Genomic DNA, 15647 nt, shown 5'->3' with positions numbered 1-15647 from the left:
GGAACACCAAGTAAAATGTGATTGGAAATCCCGAGTGGGGAGGGAGATGCACGCTGAAAGTAGACTAGAGACTGAACATGATGGCCACTCAATACCCCTATTGCAAACCACGACACCCAAAAGGAGAGAGAGAGAACAAATCGGAATGCTCTGCCATAGAGGCGGAGTGGGGTGGGGGGGATGGGATAGGGGGGTGGGAGGGATACTGGGTTCATAAGTGGTGGAGAATGGGCACTGGTGGAGGGATGGGCTCTCGAACATTGCATGAGGGTAAAACAAGCACGAAAATGTGTGAATCTGTAACTTTACCCTCACTGTGTTCACTAATTAAAAAATCAATAAATTATAATAAAAAAATATCTTAGATGAGTTCCTTGGGTCGTGTGCAAAGAGACGCTGTTTATTATTAAACATTCGCTTTATTTTTTTCTGTAGAATCAACTAGTCAGCTACCAATTACAGTTAGAATTTTCCCATGTGCCTTCCCCTGGGAAGCGCAGTTAGCACTGCTCCCGAACAACCAATCACTGCTCCTCCTCGGTCCCTGTGGCCATCTCTGCAGTTTGATAGTCTGGTGCATCAGGCATTCTTAATGGTTTTCTTTAGCTTTGAGTTCCTGGTTGTATCTACAAAGGAGACAGACAGAAAGGCCATGAGGAAGCCAGCAGACAGCTGAGTCTGGGAGGAAGCTATCCTGCTCCTCCTCCTCTCCCCCACCCCAGGTGCCATCTCTGCCGACTTGGGGTCACAGGCACGAATGCAATTCACCCAAGACTCGAACCGTTTGCACCTGACTTCTATAACTGCCCCCAATTTTCTTTTTTTTTGCTTTTTGGGTCACACCCAGCAATGCTTAGAGGTTACTCCTGGCTTTGCACTGAGAAATTACTCCTGGCAGTGCTTGGGGGACCATATGGGATGCCGGGGATCGAACCCAGGTCGGCCACGTGCAAGGCAAACGCCCTACCCGCTGTGCTATCGCTCCGGCCCCCAATTTTTTTGTTTCAGTCACACCTGGCGATGCTCCAGGATTACTCCTGGCTCTGCATCTCAGGAATTACTCCTGGCGGTGCTCGGGGGACCATATGGGAACCGAACCCAGGTCAGTTACATGCAAGGCAAACGCCCTACCCGCTGTGCTATCACTCCAGCCCCTGTCCAAATATTTGACAACTAGTTGGCAGGGTTTTTGTTGTTGTTTTGCTTTTTGGGTCACACCCGGCGATGCTCAGGGTTTACTCCTGGCTCTGCACTCAGGAATCACTCCTGGCAGGGATCTGCACTCAGGTAGGCCACATGCAAGGCAAACACCCTCCTCGCTGTGCTATTGCTCCAGCCCCTGGTCTGCGTTTTTGATCAGAAGTCGTATCTGGGGGCTGTAAGTGATAGTGTAGCGGGTCTAACATTGGCTCTGCATGCGGCCGACTGGGGTTTGGTGCTTGGCACCAAGTATGGTCCCCTGAGCACTGCCAAAATGATCCCTGAGCACTGCCAGTTACCCCTCACTCCCCCAGTCCCCTCAAAGAAGCAGTAGCACTGCACTGCACTGCACTGTAGCACTGTCGTCCCATTGTACATCGATTTGCTCGAGCGGGCACCAGTCACGTCTCCATGGTGAGACTTATTGTGACTGTGTTTGGCATCTCGAATACACCACGGGGAGCTTGCCAGGCTCTGCTGTGCGGGCGGGATCCTCTCGGTAGCTGGTCGGGCTCTCCGAGAGGGACGGAGGAATCGAACCCAGGTCGGCCGAGTGCAAGGCCAACACCCTCCCCGCTGTGCTATCACTCCAGCCCCTACTGTGAGCAAATGATGGTTCAACTAGGAGGGCGTGGGAGAAACCTAGGCTGTGAGGACAATCGCCGTCGAACTCAAAGCTGGAGATGAGGGAGTCCAAGAAATGAGTGCCAGGAAGACCGCAGAATTGTTAATCCGGCACAGCTAAATCCCAGTTTAATCCCAGGATTGGTTATAAAGCTACGGTGAGGGGCTGGAGCGATAGCACAACGGGTAGGGCGTTTGCCTTGCACTCGGCCGACCCGGGTTCGAATCCCAGCATCCCATAGGATCCCCTGAGCACCTCGAGGAGTAATTCCTGAGTGCAGAGCCAGGAGGAACCCCTGTGCATCACCGGGTGTGACCCAAAAAGCAAAAAGTAAGTAAGTAAGTAAGTAAATAAATAAATAAATAAATAAAGCGACGGTGAGGCTGAGGGTCGGAGCGGAGCGGTAAGGAACTGGCTCTCTAGGCCGCGGGCCTGACCCTGCCTCCTGCACACGGCCCAGAACGTCCATATCTGAGATCTGTCTTCGCTGACATCCGGTTCGCTTTCTTTCTGAGGTAGGAGCTGTTACTGGCGATAATGCTCTGTAATTTAATAAGGTTCAGCGGTTCAAAGCTAGATTATCCCTCCTAGATGAGCCCGTGGCAGCGTGCCGGCTGCCTCTGGCAAGTGTTACTGACTGCACAGTGCTCAAACGCCCAGGGTCCAGAGAACAGCTCTTTAGTAAAACCAGGGTGGCCTGAAGCTGACACTTATTTACAATAAGTCCAACAAGTGCCTTAACACTTTTTTCTTTTCTTCTTTTTTTTTTTTGGGCTTTCTGGGTTACACCCAGTGATGCTAAAGGTTCCTCCTGGCTCTGCAGTTAGGAATCACTCCTGGCTGTGCTCGGGAGACCCTATGGGATGCCAGGGATCGAACCCGGGATGGTCGCAAGCAAGGCAAGCGCCCTCCCTGCTGTGCTATCAGCCCTAGCCCTGTCACAACCTTTTTTTTTTTTTTTCCGCTTTTTGGGTCACACGGGTTATTTCTGGCTCTGCACTCAGGAATTACTACTGGCAGTGCTCAGGGGACCCTATGGGATGCTGGGAATCGAACCCAGGTCGGTTGCATGCAAGGCCAACGCCCTACCTGCTGTGCTATAGCTCCAGCCCCACCATCTTAACACTTTTAACTTCTCTGGTAAAGTTCGGTTTCTGCTTCAGGCACACCCCATAGAGGTGAATCAAAAGGAAAAAAATCTCACAACAATAGTCATCTCTTGGAAAAAAATGTTATTTTTTTCCCCATTTCTCCCACTTACTTACCTCCAAATACGATAGAGTTGCGAGGTGCCTGCTAACCCAAGGAAGAAATTGACAGCAAAGAGACTCCAATTTTTGGGAATAATTACAAGGGAGTATCTCGACCACACGAACCCTGTTGAAACAAAAAGGACGTGTCTCGAAAAGGCAAGATCACACCAGACGTGCAACCGAGAGCACAATCATCGCCAACAAGACTAGAGGAATAAGACGGGGACAGAGAAACAGTTTATTCTGCAGACTGTAGTAATCCGTCCCCAGAACTATACCGTACACTCAACGCTCAGTCCTGACATGGGGAGGGGCTTTTTCTGGAGCAAATGAAGAGTGACTGTCATTTTCCTCCCTTGTTTATAAAAAGAAGCTCAGGGTGCGAATCTGGCCACCAGCGCCAGCCCATGTGTAGTGACCTGCCACCATTTCTCATCACACCACATCAGAGCACAGTGGGCGCTGCATTGCGTGGGGCAGATATTCCAGGCATCAACCCAGCCAACCAAAAAAAAAAAAAAAGTAAATGCATGTTCTATAAATGCATGTTCTTTTTTTCTTTTCTTTTTTTGCTTTTTCGGTCACACCTGGCTGTGCACAGGGGTTCCTCCTGGCTCTGCACTCAGGAATCACCCCAGTGGTGCTCAGGGGACCCTATGGGATGCTGGGAATTGAACCTGGGTCAGCCGCATGCAAGGCAAACGCCCTACCCGCTGTGCTATCACTCCAGCCCCATAAATGCATGTTCTATAAGGAACATGAGTCTTTTTATTTCTTCTTCTTCTTCTTCTTCTTCTTCTTCTTCTTCTTCTTCTTCTTCTTCTTCTTCTTCTTTTTTTGCTTTTCGGGCCATACCCGGCAATGCTCAGGGCTGACTCCTGGCTCTGCACTCAGGAATCACTCCTGGTGGTGTCAGGGAACCCTATGGGATGCCGGGAATCAAACCTCGCTTAACTGCATGCAAGGCAAACGCCCTCCCCGCTGTTCCATCGCTCTGGCCCCCTGCCCCCCGAGTATGAGTCGTTAAGAACCACTGTGAGATAGTTACAGACTTACAAACTTTGTGATTCCGTTTCTGTCACACAGTGATCGAGTACCCATCCCTCCACCTGTGCCCATTCTCCACCACCAGTGTAGCATGATACTCTCCATGTCGATCACTTATACACAAATCATGATGTTTGTAATAAGTGGATGACACGGAGAGTACCATGTTGAGTGAGATGAGTCAGAGAGAGACAGGGACAGACAGAGAAGGGCTTCACTCATTTGCGGAATAGAAAGTGACATAATGGGAGACTAACGCCCAAGGACAGTAGAGACAAGGGCCAGGAGGATTTGCTCCACGGCTGGGAAGCCGGCCTCGCATCTGGGGGAGAAGGGACCACTAAGTAAATGATGCTGGTGGGGGTCGCTCAGGAGGGGAGATGCGTGCTGAAAGGAGACTATGCAGGAATAATAAAAAAATTTTGGAGCCACGTCCAGCAGTGCTCAGGGCTCTGTGCTCGGCGATCACTCCCAACTGGGCTCGGGGACCACCTGGGACACTGGGGGTCCAACCTGGCCGAACATGAGGACTTTTTTTTTTTTCTTTTTGGGTCACACCTGGCGATGCTCAGGGGTCCCTCCTGGCTCTGCGCTCAGGAATCACTCCTGGCGGTGCTTGGGGGACCCTATGGGATGCCGGTGATCGAGCCCGGGTTGGCCGCGTGCAAGGCCAACGCCCTCCCCGCTGTGCTATGGCTCCGGCCCAAACTCGGGGCTCCTGTGCGACTTACCTGTAGCTGTCAACACGAGGGACTGCGCTGTGCTGAGTTTCTCGGCGGGCCTGGCCATATCTGCCAACCCGGCACACACCAGCCCCTGGATTCACACGGAGCAGAAACGCACCATGAGTGGGGAGGAAGGCCTTCCTCTTACTATTTATTAGTTCTTTCTTTCTTTTTTTTTTTTTTTGCTTTTTGGGTCACACCCAGCGATGCACAGGGGTTACTCCTGGCTCATGCAATTAGGAATTACTCCTGGCAGTGCTCGGGGGACCCTATGGGATGCTGGGATTCGAACCCGGGTCGGCTGCGTGCAAGGCAAACACCCTATCCGCTGAGCTATCACTCCAGCCCCCTTTTTTGTTGTCTTTTGTTGGTGGTAGTTTTTGTTTTTGCTTTTTGGGACACACCCAGCGATGCTCAGGGATTATTCCTGGCTCTGCACTCAGGAATGACTCCTGGCAGTGCTCGGGGGACCCTATGGGATGCTGGGAATCGAACCCGGGTCGGCCGCGTGTAAGGCAAACACCCTCCGTGCTGTGCTATCGCTCCAGCCCCTTCATTATTTCTTACTGGTTTTGGTTTGGGGCCACACCTGGCAGTGCTCAGGGCTTACTCCTGGCTCAGTGCTTGGGATCACTCCTGGCTGTGCTTGGGGGACCATCTGGGGTGCTGGGGGTCCAGGCAAGCTCCCTCCCCACCGTTCTATCACTCTGGCCCCCTCAAAAAATGGTAGCCCCAGCGAAACCTCAAGACTTACCCATTTCATAATTGGAGCCCAGAAAAAAATTGTCCTGGGACCTGGGAAAAAAAAAAAAAAGATAAATTCAGAATCAAATTAGTCCTCTGAATAGCCTTATTATGTTTCCAAAGCCGAATACCGGCCCATCTCTCACCATTCCCACCATGCTCCCAAAGCTTGCTTTTAAACGAACAGAAAATTCTGCCAGGAGTAACCTCTGTGCATCGCCAGGTGTGACCCAAAAAGCAAAAAAAACAAAACAAAAACAAAACAAAACTCCTTAAGAGCAAGTGAGTTTCTCTCCCCTAAAGTCGGACCTGCTGAAAAGGTGAAAAGGAAGCATTTGATAATTTGTTTTCCATTGCTGAGAATGAAGAGATATGAGGTCAAGCGGCCACACTAGCAGCCGCACGGTTTTGGATTTCTGTATTTTAGTAACTAAGTCCAGAGAAATATCTGCCAGAAATTTGTACCTCTCAGCTATATTTATATTTATATTCCACATATGAGTGCAACCTTTCTATGTCTGTCTAAAGTAAAGTGAAAGTAAAGTGAAATTTATCAGTTACACAGGCGGGGTGGGGGGCTGGAGAGGTGGGGGGTGGGGGGAGGTATACTGTGATTCTTGGTGGTGGAATATGTGCACTGGTGAAGGGATGGGTGTTCGAGCATTGTATAACTGGGACTTAACCCTGAAAGCTTTGTAACTTTCCACATGATGATTCAATAAAAGAATAAATTAAAAATAAATAAAAATAAAATAGTACTGCAGTATTACAAAAAAATAAAAAAAGAGCAAGTGAGTGGCTCCTTGCTTTAGTTCTTTGTTTTGTGCAAATCTTTTCTTTTTTTCTCTTGTCTTTTGTTTTGGGGCCACACCTGGCGGTGCTCAGGGCTTCCTCCTGGCTCTGCACTCAGGAATCACTCCTGGGGGGGCTCAGGGGACCCTGTGGGCCAGGGCTGGGTCACTCCACAGCCCTTTTGAGAGATTTTAACTGCCTGTTTTTCTGTTTTTCAATGGAACCGCAATCTTCCTGTACTTGAAGCCTTTTTTTTTAATTTTTGGGTCACACCCGGCAATGCACAGGGGTTACTCCTGGCTCTGCACTCAGGAATTTCCCCTGGCTGTGCTCAGGGGACCATATGGGATGCTGGGATTTGAACCCGGGTCGGCCTCGTGCAAGGCAAACGCCCTACCCGCTGTGCTATCTCTCCAGCCCTTGTACAGAGACAGGAGGTCAGCATGGCGACCCTTGAGGGCAGGGATTCGGCTCCACTTCATCCTCTAGATGCACTTGACCGGCACTGTCACGTTTTTTTCTTGTGTAGCTGTGAGTTTGGGGGCCTTGTCTTCTAACTGGGGGAGGAACAGCACTTTTAGGACCCCCTCCTGAGCGTCCTGAGGCCAACGGGATGGGCCAAGGCTGCACCTAGACCCTCCTGGCTGGTTCCTGGCTGGTTCCTGGGATGTGTAAACAACTTTCTTTGTCTGGGAAAGCCGAGAGGCAGCTGGAATTTCAAAAGAGCCTTTGAACCAGGAACTCAAGGACTGCAGGGACATCTGCGGGCTGGGGGGGGGGAGGAGGGGCCCCCAGCCCCCACCACAAACAGTCCCGCCCCAACTGTCAGGGGGAGTGATCCTCGCCTCCCGGCTGTCCCTCACTGGGGTCGTCACACCCTCAGGCGTCCCTAGCTGGGACCAGGGCGCCCTTTGGGACGGAAATGACCCGTTGGGTCCCTCGGGACAACACGGCTGAGTGATCCGGCTGGGCTGGCTGCACCAGTGACTTTGGCCCTGCCGCAGACTTCATGGGGGGGAGTGGGGGGGCACTGGGTCCCCTCCACGCAGGGCCGTCTTCTGTCCCTGTTTCCCCCCATTTGGCTCCTGGGAAGAGTCTTCGGCCGTGCTATGGGGCTGAGCTGGGGGACTCAGCACCCAGCACCTGTTTCCTTTCTCCTTAGTCACCTACCCCGCGAGGGATGGACATATATAGTATCAGCGGCCGCGTTTATTTTTATCCGGGGACACGGAACTTGGCTATTCCAGGATCCTGGCTTTGCACCCGGATCAAAGTGTCTCCGTGCTTCCACTTTGGAAAGGGAAGTTTTCCTCGGGAAGTTTCCTCCCTGCTCAAGCCTCCACCCCTGCTACAGCCCGGATTTCTCCCAGGCAGGGAATTCTGTCTCTTCAGGCCTTGAGCCTCTCAGAGGCTGCTCCGGCAGGGTTGAGTAACACAGCTGCTCAGTAGACCTGTCTGGTAACTAATTGACTCTCCCAGACAGTGAGGTGACAATTAAAAAAAAAAAAAATTAACCACAACTCCCCACCCCTCCCCCTGGTCAAAGCAGGATAAGCCAGTTGTGAGATCCTGGACTGAGCAAGAGGAGAGAGGAAGTATTCAGTTGGCGATGAATAAAAGCCAGCTATAAGACAGTAATATAAAGGAAGCTCGAAACTTTTGATTTGGCTTAGAGGAGGCTGATGAGTGACAGAGCCAGGGTCTCTGCAAACGGTTTTTTTTTCCTTGAAGGGCTGGGGAAGACAGGGCACTGTCTGAGCCCAGCCTTGAAGTGTCCCCCGAGCTGCACCAAGAGTGATCCCTGAGCACAGAGCCTGGAGGAGCTGCACTAGCCCCCAACCCAAAAATAAATACGAAGAATAAAGGGAAAGGGGGGGAAGGGTCAGGCCTACTCACAGTGATCAGCAAACATTTCCAGGGAATTTAGCTTGGTTTGCCTTCCACTTACTTAGCTAATCAGGGGCTGGAGGATAGCAAAGCGGGGAGGGCATTTGCCTTGCACGCGGCCGACCCGGGTTCAATTCCCAGCATCCCATATGGTCCCCTGAGCACTGCCAGGAGTAATTTCTGAGTGCATGAGCCAGGAGTAACCCCTGTGCATTGCCAGGTGTGACCCAAAAAGAAAAAAAAAAAAACACCACTTAGCTAATCAGCTTCTGCCTGAGGAGTAAATAAGTCGGGGGAGGGGGGGCAGGATGATGCTGAAAGGGGCCCTGCAGACCCCACAGGCCCCGCCCCCCCCATCTTCAGCGCTGCTGGGTGTGGTCAGGGCCACCTCGGGCCAGAGCTAGCGGCACGAGCTGGCACTGACCCCAAGTTAAAAGGGAAAAATAAAGTCAGAGTAAATAAGCCAAGTACGGGCAGTGTGTGCAGGCCAGAACAGAATGTGGCTGCCATGGAAAGAGTTTCTAAAACGTTTGGAGCTGGAGCGATAGACAGCACAGCGGGGAGGGTGTTTGCTTTGCATGTGGCTGACCTGGGTTCGATCCCTGGCACCCCATAGGGTCCCCTGAACACCGGCAGGAGTAATTCCTGAGTGCAGAGGCCAGAGGAACCCCTGAGCATTGCTGGGTGTAACCCAAAAAGCCAAATAATAATAATAATAAAAAAAAAAGTTTCTAGGGGCTGGAACAATAGCACAGCAGGTAGGGCATTTGCCTTGCACGTGGCCGACCTGGATTCGAACCCTGGCATCCCAAATGGTCCCCTGAGCACCGCCAGGAGTAATTCCTGAGTGCAGAGCCAGGAGTAACCCCTGTGCATCGCCGGGTGTGATCCAAAAAAAGCAAAAAAAAAAAAAAGTTTCTAAAACCAATTTTTTTTTGTTTTTTTGTTTGGGGGTCACACCTGGCGGAGCTCAGGGCTGACTCCTGGCTCGGTGCTCAAGGACACTCCTAGCCATGCTCAGGGGACCGTACGTGGCATTCTGGACGGAAGCCGGGTCGGCTGTGTGCTGGCAAGCACCCTACCCACGGTCCTATCTCTCCAGCCCTCTGAAGCCTGGACTAAGCCCCTGAGCCCCCGGGATCAGCTCCCACCCGGACAGTAAGCCAGTGGCACCAGCCTCTGGTTGGCACCTCAGGCCTGGCACTACGCTTCTGCGTCGCGAGTCGCTAGTCCCGGGGGAGGGCAATAAAAACGGAGATAATCAGAGAATTATCATAACCTGGAGGCACTCGGGGACTCTAAAGTTACGATAAGTCGATGCATAAACAGGATAACCAGCTCAAGGCCAGCATGCCAATGATAAAGCTGGCAGGGGAGCGCCAACGTGCTGCCAACACCGCCCATACAAATCACCGCGAGAAATTTAATTTGGGGTGTGCATGGGGGGGCATGGAGCCTCGGGGAACTGGCAGAGGGGTCCAGGCCTGGGGGTGGGCTCAGTACCCCAGCACGGCCCGTCTGAAGCAATTAACAGGGTCAAGAGAACAGGGGGAGGGGCTGGAGCGATAGCACAGCGGGTAGGGCGTTTGCCTTGCACGCGGCCGACCCGGGTTCGAATCCCAGAATCCCATAGGGTCCCCTGAGCACCGCCAGGAGTGATTCCTGAGTGCAGAGCCAGGAGTGACCCCTGTGCATCGCCGGGTGGGACCCAAAAAACAAACAAACAAAAAGAGAACAGGGGGAGACCTAGCACTCAGCCGGCCCCCGTTTGATCCCCGGCACTGCAGAGGGTCCCCCCAAGCCCCCTAAGTAAGCCCTGAGCGCTGCCACTGTAGCCCCCAGAGACAGGCAACCCCCCGATTCCCGTCTGTAGGACACACGGTGGAGGTCAGGGCCGACTGCATTCCCCTGGGTCCGTTCCTTGTGACACCCGTTTCTCTCCTTTCCTCACACCCGCTTGAGCGAGTCTGTGCTCCCGGTCATGCGATGCGTTTCTCCCAGGTCCCCGGAATTTTGTAGTTACTCTTTGACACAGATAAAGAACGAATGCCAGAAAGTCGCCTGCGAGTGTGTGGAGAAGCCGGTTCTGATTTCACCCGGCGAGCCGGAGCAAGCCCTGATCTTCACGGCGAATACGAATGATTGACAATCGTTGTCTCTCCTGAAACGCGTTGGCAACTCAGCCACCCGTCCAGCTCTTTGGGCCTAGGCTGCCCCATTATGGGGAACGTTGTGGGTATCACTGTTATCCCGTTGTTCATCGATCTGCTCGAGCGGGAGCCAGTAACGTCTCCATTTGTTCCTGTTGCATGCTAGTGTAGCCCAATGGCGTATTGGTTTCTTTTTTTTTTTCATTTTTGGGTCACACCCCTTGATGCACAGGGGTCACTCCTGGCTCATGTACTCAGGAATTACCCCTGGAGGTGCTCAGGGGACCCTATGGGGTGCAGGGAATCGAACCCGGGTCGGCCGCATGCAAGACAGACGCCCTCCCCGCTGTGCTAACGCTCCAGCCCCCCAATGGCGTATTGGGGGCTCTTTCAGGATCAGGGGAATGAGGACCATCATTGTAACTGTTTTTGGCATATCGAGTATGCCACAGTTAGCTTGCCAGGCTCTGCCAACATTATGGGTATATGTTAAAATGCCCATTAAAAACAGGTACCTAAAAAAAACAAACAGGACTGGAACTATGGTACTGAGGGTAAGGTGCTTGCCTGGCACGAGACCGACCCAGGTTCGATCCCCAGCACCCCATACGGTCCCCTGTACACTGCCAGGAGTGGTCCTTGAGCACAGAACCAGAAGAAACCCCTGAGCATTGCCAGGTGTGACCCCCAAACAAAAACGAAAGTGGAAACAAAGGACAAAGAAAACCACGGCTGGTGGGGGCGGGGGGATGACCAGCTTTTGGTGGACAGTCCAGGTTTGGACAGCCAGTGAGGTGGCCGAAACTTTTCCCCATGACAGAATTACTGACTTTTTTTTTTCTTTTTGGGTCCCACCCGGCGATGCACAGGGGTTCCTCCTGGCTCTGCACTCAGGAATCACTCCTGGCGGTGCTCAGGGGACCCTATGGGATGCTGGGAATCGAACCCGGGTCGGCCGCGTGCAAGGCGAATGCCCTCCCCGCTATGCTATGGCTCCAGCAAAGAAGTAACTTGTCTCAAACTCAGTTCTGGGTGGAGCAGGTGATGATGAAAACGGAACTTTCTGATCTTAGGCCCCCTTGACCCCCAACGTCACACACTTTCATTGTACTTCTCGCTCTCTTGTCACCAATTTTATATATATATATATATATATATATATATATATATATATATTATTTTTTTTGCTTTTTGGGTCACACCCGGCTATGCACAGGGGTTACTCCTGGCTCTGCACTCAGGAATTACTCCTGGCGGTGCTCAGGGGACCATATGGGATGCTGGGATTCGAACTTGGGTCGGCCGCGTGCAAGGCAGACGTCCTCCCCGCTGTGCTATCGCTCCAGCCCCACCAAATTAATATTCTTACATGACCTGGAAATGACCAAAAACTGGAGGCTTTGAAAACTTGCATCTCCTCGGGACATCTGATGAAGCAAATGAGGTCAGGCAAAAAGAGTCTTAATTTCTCCCTCTCTCTCTCTCTCTCTCTGGGGGGGAATTGGCTATACCTGTGGGCCAGGACCTGTTCTGCATGTCTACCCAAGGGGGTACAGCAGGTGACGACGTTATTTCTCTGACCTACACCTCCAGCGCCTGCAGGCCGGATGGGGTCACGGGCCCTCAGTGTCAGGAGGTGGCCTGGCCACTCAGCCTTGGTGCCTGGGCCCTGGTTCTTACTCTGCCGTGACAGATCCGGAGCTGGGAACGACACCTGGGGAATGGGAGCGGAAGGTTCCAGGACTGAGCAGTGTGGCCCTACTGTGACAGGAAGATACACACGTCCCTAGAAAGGTCTGGACACCTGCCCCCCGCCCCCTCCCCGCCCCACTAGGGTGGCCGTAAACAGAACTTCATCCTCAGAACCCCACCCTCACTCTGGGCCTCCAGCCTGCGTGGTCGAGGGCCCAGGAGGGAAGCCCGGGCCTCCTCATCCCCCCTCAGGACCCTCCACACAAAAGGGGGCCCCAGCGATGCACGACGTCCAGCCAGCTCCACGTCCTCGTGGAATCTCTCGTGCGTGAATCTGGTCTTACTCCTGGCGGTGCTCAGGGGACCCTATAGGATGCCGGGGATTGAACCCGGGTCGGCTGCTTGCAAGGCAAACGCCCTCCTTCGGTGCTCAGGCCGCACATTTTTTTTTTTTTTTTGCTTTTTGGGTCACACCCAGCGATGCTCAGGGGGGTTACTCCTGGCTCTGCACTCAGGAATTACTCCTGGCGGTGCTTGGGGGACCCTATGGGATGCTGGGGATCGAACCTGGGTCGGCCGCGTGCAAGGCAAACGCCCTCCCTGCTGTGCTATCGCTCCGGTCTCACGGGCCGCACATTTAGATGATTTAATAACATGCTCCCAAGCCAAATGGCCCGCGAAAGCCTGGCTGGCTCTGGGTAACACGAAACAATAACTGCTCTTCAGATTTGATTCTGTGACGACAAGGTCTACAGTGAACTTTTTGGACTTTTCCACTTCTACATTGGTGAGTCTGCAGGTGTGTGTGTGTGTGTGTGTGTGTGTGTGTGTGTGTGTGTGAGAGAGAGAGAGAGAGAGAGAGAGAGAGAGAGAGAGAGAGAGAGAGAGAGAGAGAGAACACGAGTATAGGTCTGAGCCACACCTGGAGATGCTCAGAGTTTACTACTCCTGATTCAGTGTTCGAGGACTGCTCCAGGAGAGACTCCGGGGGCCGTATGGCTCTGCACTCAGGAATCACTCCTGGCGGTGCTCGGGGACCCTATGGTATGCTGGGAATCGAACCTGGTTCGGCCACGTGCAAGGCAAACGCCCTCCCCGCTGTGCTATCCAGTCCCAGCCTATACCTTTTCATCACAAATCTGTGCAGAGGTAGGTGGTCTTACTCCGAGGACTGATTCAAACTTTTGATGGGTGGGAATTAACATTCCTTGAGCATCTAGTTGCAAACACTCTTTTGGGTTTTATTTGTAACATCCTGCCATTTAGTTTTCACAGCCACCTTTCGCTACCTGTTATCCCTGTTTTATAGGTTGAGAATGGGAAGGTGTGAGGGATTTAAGGTCAAGGTCAACGAGTTTAATCCAACTAGGCTTGGCTCCAAAATTTATTCTCTCCTTTCACCATATGGGACAGTGAATAAAAGAACCCAACTAATCCGAGAACAATACTCAGTAAAACACACCATCAACAAACAGAAAGTGCCTCTTCCATAATACTAATTCCCGAGTCAAGTACTCCTAGCCCTGATCAGATGGCTGATGGCTATAAAATGACCTTCCAATTCTGCCCCAGATCTTCCAATTCTGCACTAAGGTAAGGTACTGTAGGTCGCTGTTTCTCCACCTGCCCTTATCTGACAGATCAAACAGTGCAGAAGAGGGCTAGAGGTGAGCGAGCAAGATTCAAGGGACCTCTGCCTCAGAGATCGTTACAGGGACATTACCCAACCCTCCTCCCTTTAGAAAAATCTTTGTGGCCAAACTCCGCGCCAAAAGAACTGGGTAGCGAGAGAAGTGAAAGGCAAACTTCCTCATTAAAAAATAAACAACACCTCTCCGGGCAGCTCAGTTTTAGAATGGGCACAGCCATGGGTAAATGATCCCACGCTGAAGGGAAGGGTGATCCCCAAACAGTTCCCTCCGCGGTGAATTAAACTGAACGGGGCACCTGGTAAGCAGTTTGGAGGGGGGGGTGTCCCCAGATAGGGTTTATGGGGACAAGACCAGACCCAGGCTTCAATCTTTCCATTTTCCTCCTTTTTAACTTTTTTTTTGCTTTGGGCGGGGAGATGGAACCCGTTGAAGGCAGAAGATCGGCTGTACGATGCTTTCAAAATGCTCACACCTTTTCCTAGGTCTAAGAAAAAGGTGTTAGTTAAGGAAAGGTGTTAGCTGACACCTTTTCCATTTCTGGGGTCTACAGCTCCTAGGGGACCTCAAGAAAGGTCGCGTGGTCCGCCAGGGGTTTACGACTGCCCATTTTACCGATTTCACCGGTTTCTGCATGCATCGGAAGGCTAAAGGGTGGACTGGATTCTCGTTCCACTTCTTGGAGGACGTGTCCCCCGCCCCCCATCCTTGGCAGCCCCCAGCGGGCCCTGTTTATGCTACACGCGAGCCGGCTGACGCTCACCCCCCCACCCCATGGCGTCCACCGGAGCCAAGAGCGCTGGGGTCTCCCTCAAGGTCACACCTCCCTGGAGGTGGCCGGGCCTGAGGGAATCCAGGTGTGTCCACAGGACAAGGTCGGGGAGAGGGGGTGGGGGAGGCGCCAGCGGTAACCACGCGCGCACACACGCACACGCACACACACGGCGGGTGGAGAGACCCCCTACACACACACACACACACACACACACACACACACACACACACACACACACACACACACACACACACACACACACACACACACACACACACACACACACACACACACACACACACACCCGGGGGGTCGCGGGCTGTCCCCGGGCCCCGAGGTCCGGCGAACTAACGGGCCGGGCGGCGGCGGCGGCGGCAGGAAGCGTGACCTTCCCCGCAGCCCTGGGCGGGGGGCGGCACGCAGCGGCCCGGCTCCGGGGCGCCGGGCATTGGGGGCGTTGGGGGGGCGCGCTGGCGGGGGCCGGGGGTCCCCGGGGGGCGGCGGCGAGGGCGCGGGAGGAGGGCGCGGAGGCGGGGACCGGGGGGACCGCACCTGCGCGGCGGCGCACGCGGATGCTGCGGGGCGCGGGATGCGCGCGGGGAGGGATGTGCGGGGCGCGACCCCGTTACCTGCCGGGTGGTTGTACATGGGCCTCAGTTTCTCCGGGAGCATGAACTCCACCCGGTCCATGAGCCGGTGGTAGGTGGCCCGCAGGCCTCGGTAGCCCGCGGCTGACATCTCCGCCCGCTGCGACAGCGGCCGCGCGCGTGTCCCCGAGCGACGGCGAAGGGCGGCTGGACACTGGCCGCGGGCCCGGCGCCTCGCGTCCTCCTCTCGCGGCGCGTGCCCTTCCCGCGGCTCAGCCCGCCCCGGCGATCGGGCCCGGGACCCGGGCGGGGGAGGTGGCAGGGGCGGAGTCTCGGCAACGGCCCGCCCCGCTCCGCCTCGGGCCCGCGGCCGCCGCCGGGGAGGAGGAGCCATAGCAACGCCGCCAAACAGACGGGCGCGCAGCCGCCCGCCGCAGCGCGCCTGCGCACGCCGAGCGGCCGCCCCCGCTGATTGGCCGGGCCCGCGGCGTGGGCGGGCCCCGCGGCGCCCCCGCCCCTTG

The 15647-nt window shown here is 54.1% G+C and overlaps 1 protein-coding gene across 1 annotated transcript; it reads right to left on the bottom strand.

The window, feature by feature from the left end:
- Positions 1–399: 399 nt before the first annotated feature.
- Positions 400–15507, bottom strand: MPC2 (mitochondrial pyruvate carrier 2). The gene is made up of 5 exons (XM_055123355.1): positions 15169–15507; positions 5605–5645; positions 4857–4941; positions 3091–3202; positions 400–626 (listed from the first exon to the last, which is right to left on the bottom strand). The coding sequence occupies exons 1-5, from the start codon at positions 15275–15277 to the stop codon at positions 590–592; spliced, it is 384 nt and encodes a 127-aa protein (XP_054979330.1). The 5' UTR covers positions 15278–15507; the 3' UTR covers positions 400–589.
- Between the last annotated feature and the right edge of the window lie 140 nt (positions 15508–15647).

Source organism: Sorex araneus, chromosome X (genome assembly GCF_027595985.1).
Source record: "Sorex araneus isolate mSorAra2 chromosome X, mSorAra2.pri, whole genome shotgun sequence".
Taxonomy (NCBI): domain Eukaryota; kingdom Metazoa; phylum Chordata; class Mammalia; order Eulipotyphla; family Soricidae; genus Sorex; species Sorex araneus.
Note: the sequence above shows the minus strand (reverse complement) of the source record. Positions and strands in the feature narration are given on the sequence as shown.

Coding starts and splice junctions, on each gene's coding strand:
- MPC2 (XM_055123355.1), bottom strand. CDS start 15,277: ATGTCAGCCGCGGGCTACCGAGGCCTGCGGGCCACCTACCACCGGCTC. Junction 5,646..15,168: donor CATGTACAACCACCCGGCAG/GTAACGGGGTCG, acceptor TTTTTTTCCCAG/GTCCCAGGACAATTTTTTTC. Junction 627..3,090: donor CAACTCTATCGTATTTGGAG/GTAAGTAAGTGG, acceptor TCTCCTTTGTAG/ATACAACCAGGAACTCAAAG.